This window comes from Amphibalanus amphitrite, unplaced genomic scaffold, assembly GCF_019059575.1.
Source record: "Amphibalanus amphitrite isolate SeventyFive unplaced genomic scaffold, NRLGWU_Aamphi_draft 000466F_arrow, whole genome shotgun sequence".
Taxonomy (NCBI): Eukaryota; Metazoa; Arthropoda; class Thecostraca; order Balanomorpha; family Balanidae; genus Amphibalanus; species Amphibalanus amphitrite.
Genome location: NW_024881960.1, coordinates 127,419 through 144,674, shown reverse-complemented (window position 1 = coordinate 144,674; position 17,256 = coordinate 127,419). Strand labels below are relative to the sequence as shown.

The 17,256-nt window shown below is 50.1% G+C and overlaps 1 protein-coding gene across 1 annotated transcript; it reads left to right on the top strand.

Annotated features, from left to right (window-relative positions):
• Positions 1–804: 804 nt before the first annotated feature.
• LOC122392032 (aromatic-L-amino-acid decarboxylase-like) lies at positions 805–4,045 on the top strand. Its single transcript, XM_043386452.1, has one exon. The coding sequence runs from the start codon at positions 1,299–1,301 to the stop codon at positions 2,850–2,852; it is 1,554 nt and encodes a 517-aa protein (XP_043242387.1). The 5' UTR covers positions 805–1,298; the 3' UTR covers positions 2,853–4,045.
• The last annotated feature ends 13,211 nt before the right edge of the window (positions 4,046–17,256 follow it).

Below are 17,256 nucleotides of genomic sequence, written 5' to 3'. Positions count from 1 at the left end.
ATCGTGATCTTCGCCCAAATGACTCGCTTCACGAATAGGACCCCCCAATTCCCAGTGCTCTGGAGCCGCCCCTGGTAAAGTTATGAACTTGAAATTTTCAGGGAATGTGCCCAATTTAGTTTTAGGAAAAGTCAGAAAAGTTCAGCATCGTAGCTTCAGCGGTTTCGGAGATATTCCCGAAAAACCTGAGGGGTGGATAAAAACAACCCCCCTGCCACTAATAGGGTTAAAACAAACTTTTACTGATACAAGTTGTTGAATTTAGTTTTACTGTAAAAAAACGCAAATTTTTGTCGATTTCGGGCGCTGCGGGGAGGGGGGCCCAGGGGGGCGTTTGCCCCAAATGCCGCCCTGGATCCTGCAAAGAGAATGGCCTAATCATAGACCTCTCTATACGGTATATAAAGGTCTATATGGCCTAAGGTTATTATCGCATTATTGGACCTTTTGTTTCCAAGTCCGGGACAAGCTGACCATTGCTGTGTCTGAATTCGACGCAGGTCGGTTTCGTTTCCCATTAGAACATGAAGCCGCTATAGGCAAAAAATGGGAAAGGAAAAACAGAAAAAATGTAAATTTTTTGTCTTTCATCGGCATAACCCGCAACAAAATAATGTATCTTGCAATGTTTGTATCTTATTCGACGGAAGTTAAGTACTTTGCAAGAAAACCGTTTAAATCAAAGCGTATTTCCCCGGTAGGTCCCATGGAAATTCAACCATCAACTGCTTACCAATAGGTGCAAAAAGTGATTAATGTGCGTGGGTGATTTATGGAGGTGAAGATCTAATGCCGCGGCAGATACATAGTAAGATAAATAGGTAATAACATTAATAAAACTGTAGCACGTGAATGGACGATTTACGAATTCGACCGTGGTTTCGAAGGGAAGATCGAAGGGATTGCCGGGTGGAGGGTGAGGAGTGCAAGGGCACCTACCACCCGCTACACCCCCGCCGCAGCTCTGTGCGGTGTGTGACGTCAAATGACGTCAGCCGGGCACAGGCAGAGGACCGCGCCGCGCCGGTTCCGGCGGCACTGCGCCCGGCGCCGGCCCCGCCGAAGGTCGCTGTTTACTGTGCCCCTGCGCGGCGATCCGTGGTGAAAAGGGGTGGGGTTGACGCGACCGTGTGGACCGTGCACAAAGAGCGCAGCATCCGCCGGGGAACGATCGGTGCAAGGTGGGCTGCCGCAAAACGGAAACCACAGGCGAGTGTGCCGGTGGTAGGCAGTTAGGGGACCTCGCTGACCTCCAGGTCAGGTGTGCAGTGCGGTGTGCGCCCGGCGCAGACTGTGCCATGGGTCCGGACGAGTTTCGTCGCGCCGGCCACCAGCTGGTCGACTACATCGCCGACTACCAGGAGACGGTGCGCGATCGGCCCGTCACGCCGGACGTGCGGCCCGGCTATATGCGGCGCCTGGTGCCGGCGGCGCCGCCCGAGCGACCGGAGCCCTGGGACGACGTGATGGCCGACATCGAGCGAGTCATCATGCCGGGCATGTCGCACTGGCACTCTCCACAGTTCCACGCCTACTACCCAGTGGGTAACTCTTACCCGGCCCTCCTAGCCGACATGCTCTCGGACGCCCTCGGCTGCGTGGGCATCGCCTGGGCGTCGGCGCCCGCCTGCACCGAGCTGGAGGTCATCATGATGGACTGGCTGGCGCAGCTTCTGCAGCTTCCCGAGCAGTTCATGTTCAGCTCGGGCCGGGGCGGCGGCGGGGTGATCCAGGGGTCAGCCTGTGAGAGCACTCTGATCACCCTGCTGGCGGCGCGCTCCTGCAAGGTGAACGAGTTCCTGCGCGCGAACGGAACAGTGCACAACGAGCACGGCGACCCGGTGGTGACACCGGACAGGGCCGCCCTGCTGCCCAAGCTGGTGGCGTTCGCCTCCGACCAGGCGCACTCGTCAGTGACCCGCGCCAGTCTGCTCTCCGGCCTGCGCATCCGCACTCTGCCCTCGGACAGCAATGCGTCATTGCGCGGCGACACGCTCACCAAGGCGGTGGAGGAAGAGCTGCGGGCGGGCAACATCCCGTTCTACGTGCTGGCCGCTCTGGGCACCACCGCGTCGTGCGCCTACGACAACCTGACCGAGCTGGGACCGATCTGCGAACGGTTCGGACTGTGGCTGCACATCGACGCGGCATACGCCGGCGCCGCCTGCGTTTGCCCAGAGTTCAGACACATCATTGACGGTATCGAGCACGCGACCTCCTTCAACTTCAACCCGCACAAGTTTCTGCTAACTAATCTGGACTGCTCGGCGCTCTGGGTGAGGCGGTCGAGAGACCTCACTGACGTGTTCGAGGTGAACGCGCTGTTCCTGAAAACGCCGTTCTCAGAGATGCCCTCCTACCGGCACTGGGCGATCCAGCTGAGTCGCCGGTTCCGGGCGCTGAAGCTGTGGTTTGTCATGCGTCTGTACGGCGCAGACGGGCTTCGAGCGCACATCCGTCGCCAGGTGAAGCTGGCGAAGGAGTTCGAGGCGCTGGTGCGCAGCGACGATCGCTTCGAAGTCGCCGCTCCCGTCACTCTGGGTCTCGTCTGCTTCCGTCTGAAGAAATACGGCAACATGATCAACGACCACCTGCTGGCGCGCATCAACGGAGCTCGCCGGATCCACATGGTACCGGCCATGCTGCCCGGTGAGACGTACGTTCTACGCTTCGTGGTCTGCTCGCGTTACACCGAGTCCCGAGACGTGCAGTTCGCCTGGAGCGAGGTGCAGAAACACACCGACGAGCTCCTGAGCTCGGCCGAGGTCCTCGGCAGGGGCAAGATGCTCTGGAGCAGCGTGAGGGCCGCCAGCATCGGCCTGCGTCTGTTCCACAGCTGGCACTCGGTGTGAGCGTTGGCGTTTGAAGCAGGTGATGTGTAGTCGAACTGACAAAACATGGACCGCACCAAATTATACCGCGTAGTTCCTGTGTAGGTCCTAAAGCCTCTGTCCCGGGGTAATCAAGAATCGGTCCAGACTTCCCACAGCATCGCGCAGAGGTAGCTTAGAATGATGAAGCTGCAGCACGGCAGAGGCGCAGTTCGTCCTAACTCTAACTGCGATCTTAATTTTTAGCATAATGCCCATAATTTTTGCACTCAAACGCAGCATGCCTCTGCCCATTGAAAGTGCCGACATATCGCGTGGATGGGAGGCATAGACTAGTAGTGCACTGTGCAGCTGTTTAGAGTTTGACCTCTACGCTAAGCGAAGAGCTCGGTTGATTGGACTGAGTGGATGCGGCGGGGTGTGCAGCTGGCACGTCGTTTGCATTATTCTCCGACTGCCGCCGTCTCCGAGTGGTCGGCGCTGACCGACCAGTCTGACGACCATCTTCAGCTCGTCTCACCACTTGCGCCCATCAGCACGCGCGCGTCATGGTGGATGACGTCACAGCTCGTGACGCGTGCCGACGTAACGAGCGGCATCCGACGACCAACCACCGTGACGCCGCCGCCGCGGCTGATTCAATTTCCGGCGCCGGCAGAGTCGCAGCTCTGGCGCAAAAGCGGCGCGTTTAAGAAGTCTTTAGCCGGTGGGTGTGGGTGGTCCGACTCCTGAGAAGTCCTCCACTTTGTCAAGCCTGCAGACTGATGCGGGCCGCCATGGGCAGCCTCGCTGTTGGACCCGCTGTCGACCGCCAAGCTGACAGTTTGTGTGTCAACTCCTGCTGACATGTGGTTCCTACGATGAAGGTGCACCCCACACATCCTGTGTTTGTATGTGTAGGCCGGTCTGCTGACCCGGTGGTTGTGTATGTATGTGTGTATGTATATTTGTGTGCAGAAGTGTATGTAAGAGCATCTATCTACGTGGTAGGTAATTGCGCTTTGAACAGAGCAGTGGCTTGTCAGGGGTCAAAGTGCGGTCAAATGCCGCCAATGACGGCGCTGCTCTTAGACTCGATCAATTAAATCGATGGAATAAGTGGAAGGAGTTGGTTCTAACTTTTCCTTATAGTATTAATTGGATTATGATTGTAGGTTTGTAGACATGTCTGATTAAATGTAGGTAATTGTGTAAGAAATCGAAAGCGCTGTGTTTTGGAAATTTTGGAAAGAAAGATGAGGTCACGAGTTAAGGAAATCAGTGCCTAAAATCAAGGGAACTGATCAGTAGCGGCGGAACACCTTCAATTAAGGGGGGGGGGGGCACTGCCGACTTTTGGTCCCATTCTTTCCATGCAACGCCCATAGGGCTAATGTTAAAATGCCCAAATCAAAGGGGGACACGGTGCCCCGGTGCCCTCCCCGTTCCGCCGCCTATGGAACTGACGTTGCATGGCTCTTGATGGTGTGTTGATAAGCGCCCAATTTAAGGGTAGGTATTTTTGCAGCCTCGTATTTTTTATCGCATTACGAGGGGGTATCGAAAAGTTCTGATCATCACCATGAATTAGATGTGATAGAAATTTGATTTTTTTTTACATGATGTTCATTACTCCTTCACAAGTCACCACACACGACCGCAAACTTATCAGTGACGTACCCAAGGGGGGGGGGGCCATGGGGGCCAAGGCCCCCCCCCCCCCCTGAGCGCCGAAGGCGCTCAGGGGGCCCCTCAGGCCCCAGGATATTTTTTAAACACTGGATAAAACGTCTTTTACTCGAAAGAAAAATTGATATTAAAGTTTCATTTATGTGCCCTGGGTACCCGAGGGGCCCCTGCAGTCATCCAAGGGCCCCAGTTTCCTGGGACCCTGGTCGCCTAGGGGGCCTCTGGTAGCCGGGGGCCTGGTCTCATGGGGGCCCCTGATAGCCTGTGACCCCTAGTCGCCTAGGGGCCCTGGTCGCATGGGGGGCCTCTGGTCGCATGAGGCCCCTGATCGACTGGGGGCCCCTAGTTGCCTAGGGGGCCCTGATAGCCGAGGGCCTGGTCGTATGGGCCCCTGATAGTCTGTGGCCCCTAGTCGCCTAGGGGGCCCTAGTCGCATGGGGGCCTCTGGTTGCATGATATTGAGGCCCCTGATCGCCTGGGGGTACCTAGTCGCCCAGGGGGCCCCTGGTAGCCGGGCGGCCTGGTCGCATGGGGGCCCCTGGTTGCCTGGGGCCCCCGGTCGCCCCTAGTCGCCTGGGGGGCCCTGGTCGCCTTGGGCCCCTGGAAGCCTGGGATCCCTTGGTCGCCTGGGGGCCCCTGATCGCCTGAGGGCCGCTGGTCACCTAGAGGGCCCCTGGTCGCCTGGGGGCCCCTGGTAGCCGGGGGCCTGGTCGCATGGGGCCCCCTGGTCGCATGGGGGCCCCCTGGTCGCCTGGGGGCCCCTGATCGCTTTGGGAACCTGATCGCCTTGGCCCTTGGTCGCCTGGAGGGCCCTGGTCGCCTGGGGCAGTGGGGCCCCTAGTCATCTGGAGGACCTGGTCGCCTGGGAACCCCTGGTCGACTGGGGGCCCCTGGTCGTCTGAAAGTACGCTTATCACCTGATTGATCCCAAATCATCTGAGTGGCTACTGGCTACTGGATATAAGTAGTGACTGGAGTAGGCACTCATCTGAAGGAGCCAATATCTTTCACGGTGCCGGAGATATCACAGAAAAACAAAAAGGCTAAACTGAATATCCCCCAACCTTGGCCCCAAAGGCGTCATTGGCTAACACAGGGATGTGGGTCGATTTGCAATCGCATTTCCTCCTAAGTCCTATTCCTCCAATTAATACAGAGTGTCCCTGAATTACCCAAGCATTTATTTTCTGGCTAAAAGTACAATTGCGCTCGATTCCTAGTGAAACATATAGTAGCCGCGTTTACATAGGGCTAGTTGCCAGATAGTGGAATTCCGATAACGAGACATTTATTCCCCACTATTATATTACATATATACCTACATATCCGGAATTGGAGGATGTTCAGTAATTGAGGCGCTCGCTCATAAAATGCCGTGCGTTTCATGCACACTCCTCAAGCAAAAATATTTTTACTTTCCAATTTTCCACATTTTCTCAAGGCTTAGACCGTTACAGAGACCGTTTTAATTAACTTTGATGAAGTTGAACGCGAGAAATCACAACCCAATGCTACATTAGGTTGTAAAGAACTGAATTGCGTTTTCCTACACACGTGGCGTTTTCTCACCTACGTCTGCAGGAGAGACCGGACCCACTATGAACCCCCCCCCCCCACCATCGAAAGGTTCTTCATGACTCCCTGGGGCCCCCGGGGAACCTGGGGGCCCTATACACTGTGGGGGCCCCTTCGAAAGCAGCTGGCCCCCTCCTGGGCGAAATCCTGGGTACGTGCCTGAAACTTATTGCATCGTTTCTTGAACTGCCTCAGGCGGTCATTGTAGGACCTTCGCACTGTCCCGTAAATCACTGCTTCACCTCATCAATGACGTCATTTCTGTCATTAAATCACCGGCCATAAAAGTGTGCAGTAGTGCTTGCTTATCATTATCCGACCATCATCAAGACAGTCGGTAATGACTATCCTACGCCACATCCAGAACACTGAGAGCATTGACTTTCCATATCGGCTTCTGCATCTTCGCCTTTTAAGAAGGGCAGATGTGCCGTGCTTAAACTTCTAGATCATCCTTTTGTCTCTGAATCATGCATATAGACCCAGCATTCGTCACAAGTCATCAAATGATCAAAGATGTCTTCAATTTCCTAAAAAAGGCCTAGTTTTCATTTCGAAAGGCCGAGACGAATTTTTCTCTCGAACAAAGTAGACACACGAACTTCTAAGCGGGCTGACTCCTTTATCGTCTGTAGTTCTTCGCTGATGATATTTTCAGACACTGCCAGCATTGAGACCTTTCTGTTGCACAATCATCTGAAAGGTCACACGACGATCTGTAAGGATGAGGACCTCCACTTCCTTCACAGTCACCACCTTGTCAGTCACTGGTAGTCACTCACTTCTTGACTCCCTTGCAAAGGCCATGCAACCAAGTTGAAAATTATTTCTTCATTTTCGGTAAGTGCATAAGATGGGCTTTCCTCGCCATTAACTAAGTTCACGGTCTTGATGTAGGGGAGAGTGGGGCACATTCGTGCATGGGGCACATTCGTTTTCAGCAGTTTATGGGAAGACGAGTGACTGCACGAGCTCAAGGTAAATTATGGAAATATGTCTATCATTGCCGCCCTTCGTTCACCGTAGAAGACAACACTGTACCTGCTGTCATGCTTGATAAAAACGCAAATTTGTAATATTCGTGAGCTTTCCAAACTTTTCTCATATCATCCATTTTCGTGATCCTGACTCGGAAATGTGGTTCAGCTTTTCAAAATTGGGGGTGAAGAAGCCCACTCTATTCACGGAACTGCTGCAAACTTGTTTGTTGAAAAAGTGTCATTTTTTCAAAAAGAAATTTTGAAATATATTACTAATAACGTTGTGGGGCAGGTTCGTGTACGCACTGCCTGGGGGCACATTCGTGCATATTTTTTTTAGTTTTTGCGATTTATGACTTTATCTGTAGTAGGTTTCTCTAATGACGCTCGCCTGACTCAGTCTCGACTGCTTGCGACGTCGTGACGAGCAATTCACGCGAACTTGGCGAGGTCACGGAGGCCGGCAGTTGGCACATTCTTGTTGGCCAGCCCATTCTTTCTACATTTGTTGTGCAATGCATTCTTGTCGAAAGGAATCAAGTGAAATGACCCCCTGCCAATTTCCTTTGGTAAATTTCTGGTAATGCCCGGTAATTTCTCGAATTTTGCCGGGTGAACGGAAGTGCCCCATCTCTTGAACGAATGTGCCCCATAGGTGGGGCAGTTTCGTGCAAATGTTCAGAGTTAATAAAAGTCATTTTTTCTAATGGAAGCAATAATTTTATAGGATAACTTTTAAAGAGGAAAACTATCTGCAATAGTTCCTTTCCATACTACAATCAACAATTTTGCCATTGCACTAACCAAAGAACAGATATAGGGGAAGCCGGGGGAAGCCCGGCATAGTAAGCTCTTTTTCATTTTTATTACACACCATACGTGCTGTATAAAATGTTGATATCCTGCTAGCTAGCTAAGTTCATTGGCCGTGTTTTCCCAAAAATTCGGTTTCGTGGAATAAGTATAAGGTTGAGAAAATCGAGTTTTAAAAAAGTGTTGATTTTTCTGGGGTAAGCCCGGCATAGGGGTAACGCCGGCCACCTCCCCAGCGCTTTACAACGAGTTGATGAAACCATTATGTGTTTTCCAAATATTAACGGAAAGTGAAATATTAAGGTACTGATTAGCTCTGGAATCTTAGAGTTTATGTCACTACTGGTATTTTAGCTAGCGTCTACTACATATACAGTACAGGTCGATGAAAATCGTGATGCAAAATTGACAAAAAATGTGTATTTCAAAATTCCTTAAAATTTATTTTTCTTTTTACCTTAATGCATCATATTGCATATCATTCGACTCGGCTGATGAAGAAGAACACAACCACACCATTTTTTAAGCTCTAGCTTCATTGTCTGTCGCGTTATCTGCAAAAACGTAGTTTGACCCTAGTTGACCTTAAGTGACATGACTGGCTTTGTCTATGATAACATGTTTATTTTCGAAATTTATCTTTGATCTAGGTGTAAACCAAACCTGCTCAGTACCTATTATCTCATGGAAAACAGTGGTTTAGTGGCATTGCTCTCGGTTGGGGGTAAGCTTGGCCACTCGCCCGGGGTTACCCCAATGTGCTAATTTTTATTTTAGAACAGCGATATTCGAAAAAAATGTCATACTTAAGCCAGCCTGCCTCGTCACCACTCACTACAAACACTTAAACGGTCCTTACATGACATTCGTATAAATATTAGTACTGTATGGTATAACATTAACAGTGCAACATATCTCACTTTTTAGCTAAAAACCCTTAAAATATCATTTTTGCGCTATAACTTTAACAATATGCAATTTTTGTCAGCCTTAACTTTTTTGCTGGCGTTACCTTAGCTGCCACGCTGAAAGGACAAACAGTTGAGCATTTTATTGTGAATAATTTAGCCGGAAACGGGGTGGCCGGGCTTCCCCCACGCCCGGGCTTCCCCCGGCTTCCCCTATGGGTTTATCCATTTTTTGCACGAATGTGTCCCACTCTCCCCTATTTTCTCAGTGTGATACCGTTTCAAATGCATTAGTTGGATGACGGTTCGGTCTTTAATGGGCCCAATGCTCATCTTTTTTACTTCGAAGTCTCTCCTACATAAGATAAAACCACTTCTCAGGATTTTCTTTGCGGGAATATTGTTCTTGAGAACCAAATATAATGCCTACCAACAATCATCACAATCGGTCTATATCTTCTATGTGATGATCAGAACTTTTCGATACCCCCTCGTAAACACGTTACGGTCACATAAAAACGCATGAAAACGTTGATAAACGGCTCTCCCTAAATATCTTTTAACGACTTCTACGATTTATTCTTCAATGTTCATAGTGTACCAGAATATGTCTTCTGAGGCCGCAATCACAGTGGTTTTTAATTGTAGCTATTAGCTATGTATACATACATCACCCGTTTGCCTAGCTTTATAAAGTTGAAGTTGAGCCGAGTGGCTACCGATTTGTTTGGAAACAAAGGGAAAACCCTTGCCTTACCTATTGGTTTTCTACATACGCGCCGGCCGAGGGGTGGGGGCGGATACGACCCCCTCGCCGTTTCGCCCCTGGTGGAGCTAGCGAGTCGCGAAAAAACGAGCGTGTGTGCCGTTACGAGACGCCAGAGATTGACACCCGTTTTTAAGGTTCTAGGTCAACCGGTGACCTCTGAGGTCAGGTAAGTACCCAAAGGTACGGTTCCGTTTTTGGCAAATAACTTCGCAAAAAACGGCCGCAGAGCCGCGATTTTGTAAGCATCGTGTTTGCCTTGCTCAGGCACGTCGAATGATATACTTTTTGCCTGGGTGAGGTCAACTTAGGGTGTTGACCTCGGGCCACGGTCAGGTCAGCGCCCCGAGGTCACGAAATTGGTCGAAGGAGGTCATCTTGCATATCATTCGATTCGACAGGTCTTCCTGAGTCCATTGGTGGCTTCTCCGACTCGCTAGCTCAATTTTCTCGGGAGTTATTGACGAAAACTACTATGACCTTAACCTTCGCCCCAGGCGGGGGGGGGGCATATGTTACCACCCTGTCGCGTTTTTTGCGTGTAAATAAAAAACCACGGCGCGTAGCGCCGCGCCGCTTGGGGTAGCTTTTGGTACATCAATTTTGGACAATGCGTGAAATTTTTGACCCCAGGTCATGTCAGGTCAGGTCACCAGGTCAAGTTAACTGACCAAGCCTAAAAAAGTTTGCAATCATGTCCAGCCTGCAGTGTTTGTCAGAGAGGTTTTAAACTTGGTGGATTGCATGCTGTTATGGGCGCCTACAATTTGTATATCTCGGATTTTTTATATCCGTGACCTAAGGTCAGGTCAGTGGCGTGACCTTTCCATTAGGTACAAGTCAATGGAGAAAAATGAAAATGCCTCTAGATCCGTGTGTACGCATCGGAACAGTCCAAATATTTCAGAATCACAATGATTTAGTCCACTCGTGATGACCAAGGTGTCATTTTTGCTGATAGCCTCTAGACAGGTCATCCGAGGTCACTTGAGGCTACAAACAGTTTTTTGCCAATAACTCGCGATTGGAAAGAGCTAGAACGCTGGGAAAGGTCTCAATGTGTTTGTCTTATTGAGACGCATCGACTGATATGCAACATGACCTTTTCCGGTGAGGTCATGACCTTGACCTGAGGTCAAATTTTTAAGTTGACCTTTCAAGGTCAAATTATAGTTCATTCGACGCGTCTCGGCGAGGGGAACACGATTCTGGCAATAGAAATGTCGTGGCTTTTTGTAGCCGAAAGTTATTGTCGAAAAACACTTTTCGTAAAAACAGCTATTTTTGGAGTTTTTGCTCTCTGGAGGCTAAACCGTTGACCTGAGGTCAATATTGATAATGATCTTTTCAAAAGAAGAGTTCAAAAGCTATCGATTGCTTTTCCATGCGTTTTCCTAGCTACCATAGTTCCTGAGATCGGCATGTTTTCTGAAAAATATAATGACAATTGGCAAATTTTGACCTTTGATGACCTCTGGTGACCCTAATATTGCTCTAAGGTGAAAAATGACTGATATACTTTCAAACGTACGCATTGAGAGCTATCGATTGCTTTTTACCGCGTCTTTCTAGCCCTCTTAGTTTTTGAGTTAGAGGTGGGTGGTAACATATGCCCCCCCCCCCCCCCACACTAGGGCGAAGTTGGCTAAGACCGCCACTGGGGCGCGGGTTAATGATGGCATAAACGACGTTACGCAAGGTAAACATTGTAAGTGACGCATCGAACCTTGCAAGGAGTGCATGAAATCACGATTCTGTGTGCTTGAGATAGTTGGAGATCGTTCCCGGCGCCAGACGAGCAGTTTTGGTTTTTCCCCATTGACTTATAATGGTGAGGTCACGAAAATGACCTGACCTCATATGACCTTGGAAAAAATCCGAGATATACAAGTTATTGGATTCCTAATGGATACTAGGTCCTGCAAGCTACATCTCCCTGTGAAAGCTCCTCTGGCATTGAGGGCGTTGCGACATCTGAAGACCGTGCAGAGGTTCACTTATGACGTCATAAGTCAGTGACATGACCTGACCTGAAAATGCGGTTGGTGTCAAAAGATCCGGCTTGCATCAAAGGTCAGGTGTTCCAAGTTTCAGCTCTCTATCGTCAGCGTGCTTGGAGCTATCGCGAAAAAAGCCCTGTGGGGAGGGGGGCGCACCCGCCCCCCCCCCCCCCGGCCGGCGAGGGTATTAGAGCACCTGCCTAAATTTAAACAAACAAATAAGTAGGTACAGTTGTAGGAAGTATGTAGGTATACCTATTAGTAAAGTAATCTTTGGTATACCTATGTGTATGTAAATGCAATGTAGTTACATACATAACAGACGGTGCGCTGTAGCATTTTAAATTAAATTATTGTCATTAACATCAACATTTTTATTGGTTTAAATCTTCTAAGAAAATCAAGCGTTGATCTTATTTATGGCGACTGAAAGAACTTATTACCTCCGCCTTGTTAAAGCGTCTGCTATATATGTAATACATAAGTTCTGCCGCCTCACACCAGCGTGTTGTTTGAGCGGTGTTATGGTGCCCTCGGCGGGGGGGGGGATGGAGAGTGGTTGTGTGGGCGGTGTTATGCTGTTCTGGGGGAGGGGGGGTGCGTGGGCGGCGGTGTGCTCTTCATACAGAGGCACGGCGCACCACCCCGGAAGCTGCCGACCTCCGCCAAAGGCCATGTTATCGCCGCCCGGTCGGTCGGGCGGGCCAGGCCGTCCTCTCTCAGACCGCCACAGCCGGCCGGAGGGCCAGCGCGGTCTGTTTACCAAACCGCGTCACTGATTATTTTTGCTGTGACCGTGTCCAAATAAGGCGGAGTGGTGGCTGGACCGCGACACGGCTCCATGCTGTAAGCCTGGATAACGAGGATGCTGCCTGTCTTTGACTCTTTTATAGAGACGATACCCGATTCTCTCAACAAAAGCTGCATACCTCCAACGGCAGGTCTAACATCCTCTCCACTCACTCTCACTCATTCACTTACTCTAGCTCACTGACGCACTCACTCACTCAGTCACTCACTCACTCACTAAAACTCACTCACTCACTCACTCATTCTAATTCATTCACTCACTCGAACTCACTCCACCATTGGTAGTCCTACTGTACAGCTGAAACTAGCAAGTCATGTCAATAAACAGATCGACATTTTTGACGGTGACTAGGAGCATTGAGTCATTAAAGGCATTTATCTAAATATTCCTATAGTAGTACTCTGTATTTTAGCATTGCATCATATTCCGCGCCCCACTGGGGTCTGCAAACACGCCCTACTGGGGGGGGGGGGGGTATTCATAGCCCCCCCTCCTAACTCCGAAACTACTGGGCCGATCGTCAAAATTCAAACGGCGTCTGATAGCCCCGGAAAAAAACTGTCGAGCGAAACCTAATTTCATTGACCTCGACGTCACCGATGACGTCACAGGTCAGGTCAAAGTAAAAGTTATTAGCATTTTGGCTTGTTCACGTTTTGGGCTCTGGCCGCCGGCTTACAAGTCAGATCAGGCTCATTTTTGGATCACACACTCGGGAACAGATGCTCTAGTTACCCTGAGGGTACCAAACTTGTACTTTGATTTTCAGGTCAAGGTCAGGTCAGGGGTGTAACTTTTGCTTTTGAGATGGGGGTGCACTTGGTGATGGGGGCGACCTTCAATGAGGATAGGGGCGCTTCCAAGGTGCATAGATGGTGCATACATTATACATTAGCGTCGCCACGGGGGGACAAGCGGGGCAGCTTGCCCCCCCCCCCACCCCCGACCGGGCTCCCCCTGAGATCAATGCAGATCCGATGAGATTTTGGGGTCGGCAAAAAATGGGGGTAGTTTTCATGAATGGCAAGTCAAAATCGGTTGGAGTCGCGAGTCCCAACCAGAGTCGGAGTGAGAGTCGCCAACATTTTCAGGACTTTGACTCCAGGCTCGAACGTATCATAACTTTGATTCAATCCATGTCTTGGCTGGTGTTAGCTGAATTTTACACTCGGTTTTCAACACTTTTGTGGAGCTGGGAGCCTTACCTCCTCTCGGGAGCAGCGCTCCGTCCACGCGCAGAGACCGGGTCCGTCTAGTACCTACGCTGACACGAAATTTTAGTGTCAAGACCATTAGCGTCGCCACGGGGGGGGGGCAAGCGGGGCAGCTTGCCCCCCCCCAACCTTCAACCGGGCACCCCCTGAGATCGATGCAGATCCGATGAGATTTTGGGGTCGGCAAGAAGTGGGGGTAGTTTTGAAGAATGGCTGTGAAGTCAAAATCAGTTGGAGTCTTGAGTCCCAGCCAGAGTCGGAGTGAGAGTCGCCAAAACATTCAGGACTTCGACTCCAGATTCGAACATATCAAAACTTCGATTCAATCCATGTCTTAGCTGGTGTTAGCTGAATTTTACACTCGGGTTTCACCAGTCTAGCACGCTGACACGAAATTTTAGTGTCAAGACCTAGCTCGAAAAATTCGGGGTTGGGTTGGGGTCGTTTCCGACTCTGGCCAAAGGTCTGTGACATGTTCAAGTGCCGTTAAAGTACCACAGGGCTAACGAGGGCCGTGCGTAGGCTCCTAAAAAGTCCCACTGAACTCTAAGAAGGGATCCCACGCTAGCTTCCGAGGGACCCAAACTGACCTCTGAGGGCCCTCAGGCCGGCACTTATGAACACCACTACGATCTTCCACCGCTGATTCTGAAGGCTCGAGCGCAAATCTTTGAGAGCCACTTTGGCAGTCCTTTTAAGGGCCTCCGCCGGTCTCAACAGCCCCATATTGGCTTCTGAGGGTCCATCGGTGTGCAAGGGGCGGACCCATGGTAGTCTCTGAGGGCCCTTTCGACTTTGACGACCATCCTTATGACAGCCTATGAAGACCTACACGGGCCTTATCATAGAGGGGCCACGTGTGCCTCTGAGCAGGGCTGCGAGGTCGGGGTCGGAGTCGGTCGGAGTCGACAGCTCTGACCGGAGTCGAAGTCGGTTTTGGAAGCCGGGGTCGGATTCGAGTCGAAGGCACCGATAAATCCATCACGGAAACTGAGCATGCTAGAATATGGATTTTTAGAAGGGCGAACCGATTCCCTGGATCATTTGCAACTCTTTTTTCTGGATAAGGTTTGGGATCATCTGCACGGACCCGTCCGAGGGAGGGAGGGGGAGGGGCCCTACAGACCCATTGTATCCTTCCCATTAATAGGCTCTACCCTGCTAAACTAACGTAACGGGTAATGCGTTTTTAATTGACGTAACTGATTTTGCCCAGGAAATCCTAAAAAAATACTTTCTACATTTCATAGCTAGAGGAAAAACTGCATCACCATTGCATTCCTCGCGCGCCATGGCGCGTCGAGTGACATATAAAACGTGTAAGTAATGACTCTAGAAAGGCATGATTAAAGACCAAATTGGATTTTGTCCCCCCCCCCAACCGAAAATCTCTGGCGACGCCTATGGATGCAGATGAGTCCAATGGTACAAAGTTGGGTATTATGAAATAAAATTGAACTCGTTTGCACGAATATCAATCAATCAATTGAATTTATAACGAATGGCATTTTACTTTTTTATTCCAACCTCTTATAGAATTGGGGTGCCCTTTTTATGCCCGTCGACTGGCGAGACCCACTTTTGCTGGAATCACCTTTTTCATTGGGCGCCCTTCTACTGCTGGGGTCGCCTCTCCCTCTCTCCTGCTGAGGTCACCCCTCATTCTGCTCGGCGAGACTTACTTCTGATTGGCGCTCCTCCTCTGCTGGGGTTTCACTTTTCTGCTGGAGTCTGACATTTCCCTTGCCGGGTATGCCCTATTTTTGCTAAAGGCGTCCCACCACCTCTGCTGGGGGCGCCCCCGGCCCCACTGCTGCTGGACGAGCCCAACTTTTGCTCCAGGTGCCTCTTTTGTATTAGGGCGCCTCTCTTTTTTAAGCATCCCTCTCCCGGTAGGGCGCCCCTTTCTGGTGTGGCGCCCCTTTCTGCTGGGAGCGCTTCTCTTCTTCTGGGGGCGCCCCACTACTGCTGGACGAGCCCAACTTTTGCTTGAGGTGCCCCATTTATATTGGAGTGCCTCTCTTCTTCTGGAAGCATCCCTCTTCTGGTGGGGCGCCCCCTTTCTGCTGGGGTGTCCTTCTTCTGCTAGGGCACCCCTCTTCTGGTGAGGCGCCCCTTTCTGCTGGAGTCGCCCGTGTTCTACTGAGGAAGCTCTTTTACTGGGCGAATCCATGCTTGAGGTTCCTCATTCCTACTGGGGGCGCCTGTCCTCAACTGGGGCGCCAGTCTTATGCTTGACGATCCCAACCTACGTTGGAGGTGCCCTACTTCTGCCTCGGGCGCTCCACTTTTGCTGAGAAAGTCCCGCTTTTGCCGGGGTGCCCCTTTCACCCATTTTTGGGGGACGATACGACTGGACGCTTCCCAAGCCCGCAAGCATCACGACGCCGGTCACGAGACGGAATGTAGCCGGGAAATCACCCTCGCCATCTGCTCAAGAGCTTATCGGTTCGGGCGGCGTGTGGTGCGCCGCTTAGCCTATGGGGGTGCACTTTGACGTGATGGGGGTGCACTTTCAAGGGATGGGGGTGCACCTGCACCCCCATACATATAGAAAGTTACACCGCTGGGTCAGGTCATCACAGGTCACGAAAATATAATATCATGCGTCGGTCACGTGACACATGTTTTATGGTCCATTTAGGTCAGATATTTCGAATTTGATGTCGTCTGTGTCATTCAAGGTCATTTTAAGTCGAATTTAGCTTAGGTCAGGTCACTCCAGGTAAAAAAGGTCAAATTTTGAAATTAAAATTTTTCAACAAAAAAGGTGTCTATTGGATGCAGTTTGAGCTCAGGAACACGATGGTGCTATTTATATTGGCGTACGATGTCAAATACGTGCTGAAAAATTGATTTGAAAAAATTTATAATTGTGATTTTTTGCAATAATGCTTAAAAATTGGCCATTTTAGAGGATATTTGGCTAAAACTTGCTAGAGTTAGTCAAAATGATGCGTTCTATCACATATATTTCGGTTTTTTCGAAAAGTCAAAAACTTTTTGAAAAAATGTAAAAATATAAATTTTGGATTTTATTATATTAAATTTTTCAAAATTTTCAAAATTTCGAAAATCCGAGATAGCAGTTTAATAGCGCAATATATTTTGAGTCCTCTCATGCAAAGAAATTGGATCTAGCTTAAAAACTGAGCTCTTGGGAGCGATTGCCGTGGTTCAATGTTTTGCGTCGAAATCGGCCAAACATGACGTCACTCTGACGTCATTTCCGGCCGACCTATAGTAGTTACGAAGTTCAAATTTTGACACAAGGTGTCAAATTGATGTAGCCTAAGGTACTGAAAGTTTGGCGTCGATCCGTCAAGTGGTTTGGAAGTTATTGCAGAAAAACGGGAGGGGGGCTATAAATAGCCCCCCCAGTGGGGCGCGGGATATGCGTCATAGCTAACAGTCACTTTTGAGAATATACATTTGCCCTGAACTGTGTAGTGTGTACACTATAAAATATACAAGACTGTCCAGAAAATTCCGTCAAAATTCTTGTTTCGAGGGCGCAAGTTATTTAATTGTTTTGCGTGAAACCCGTTTATTCCTTTCGTGCGTGCTGAATGCCACTGCCCTTGCGTGTCGTTTGGCTTCGATGAACGCTGTTTAGTGTTCCCTCATGCTTCAGAGGGCTAGTTTGGCAGTCAAGCGCAGCCGGATATGCGTGCACACTGTGCATTGTAG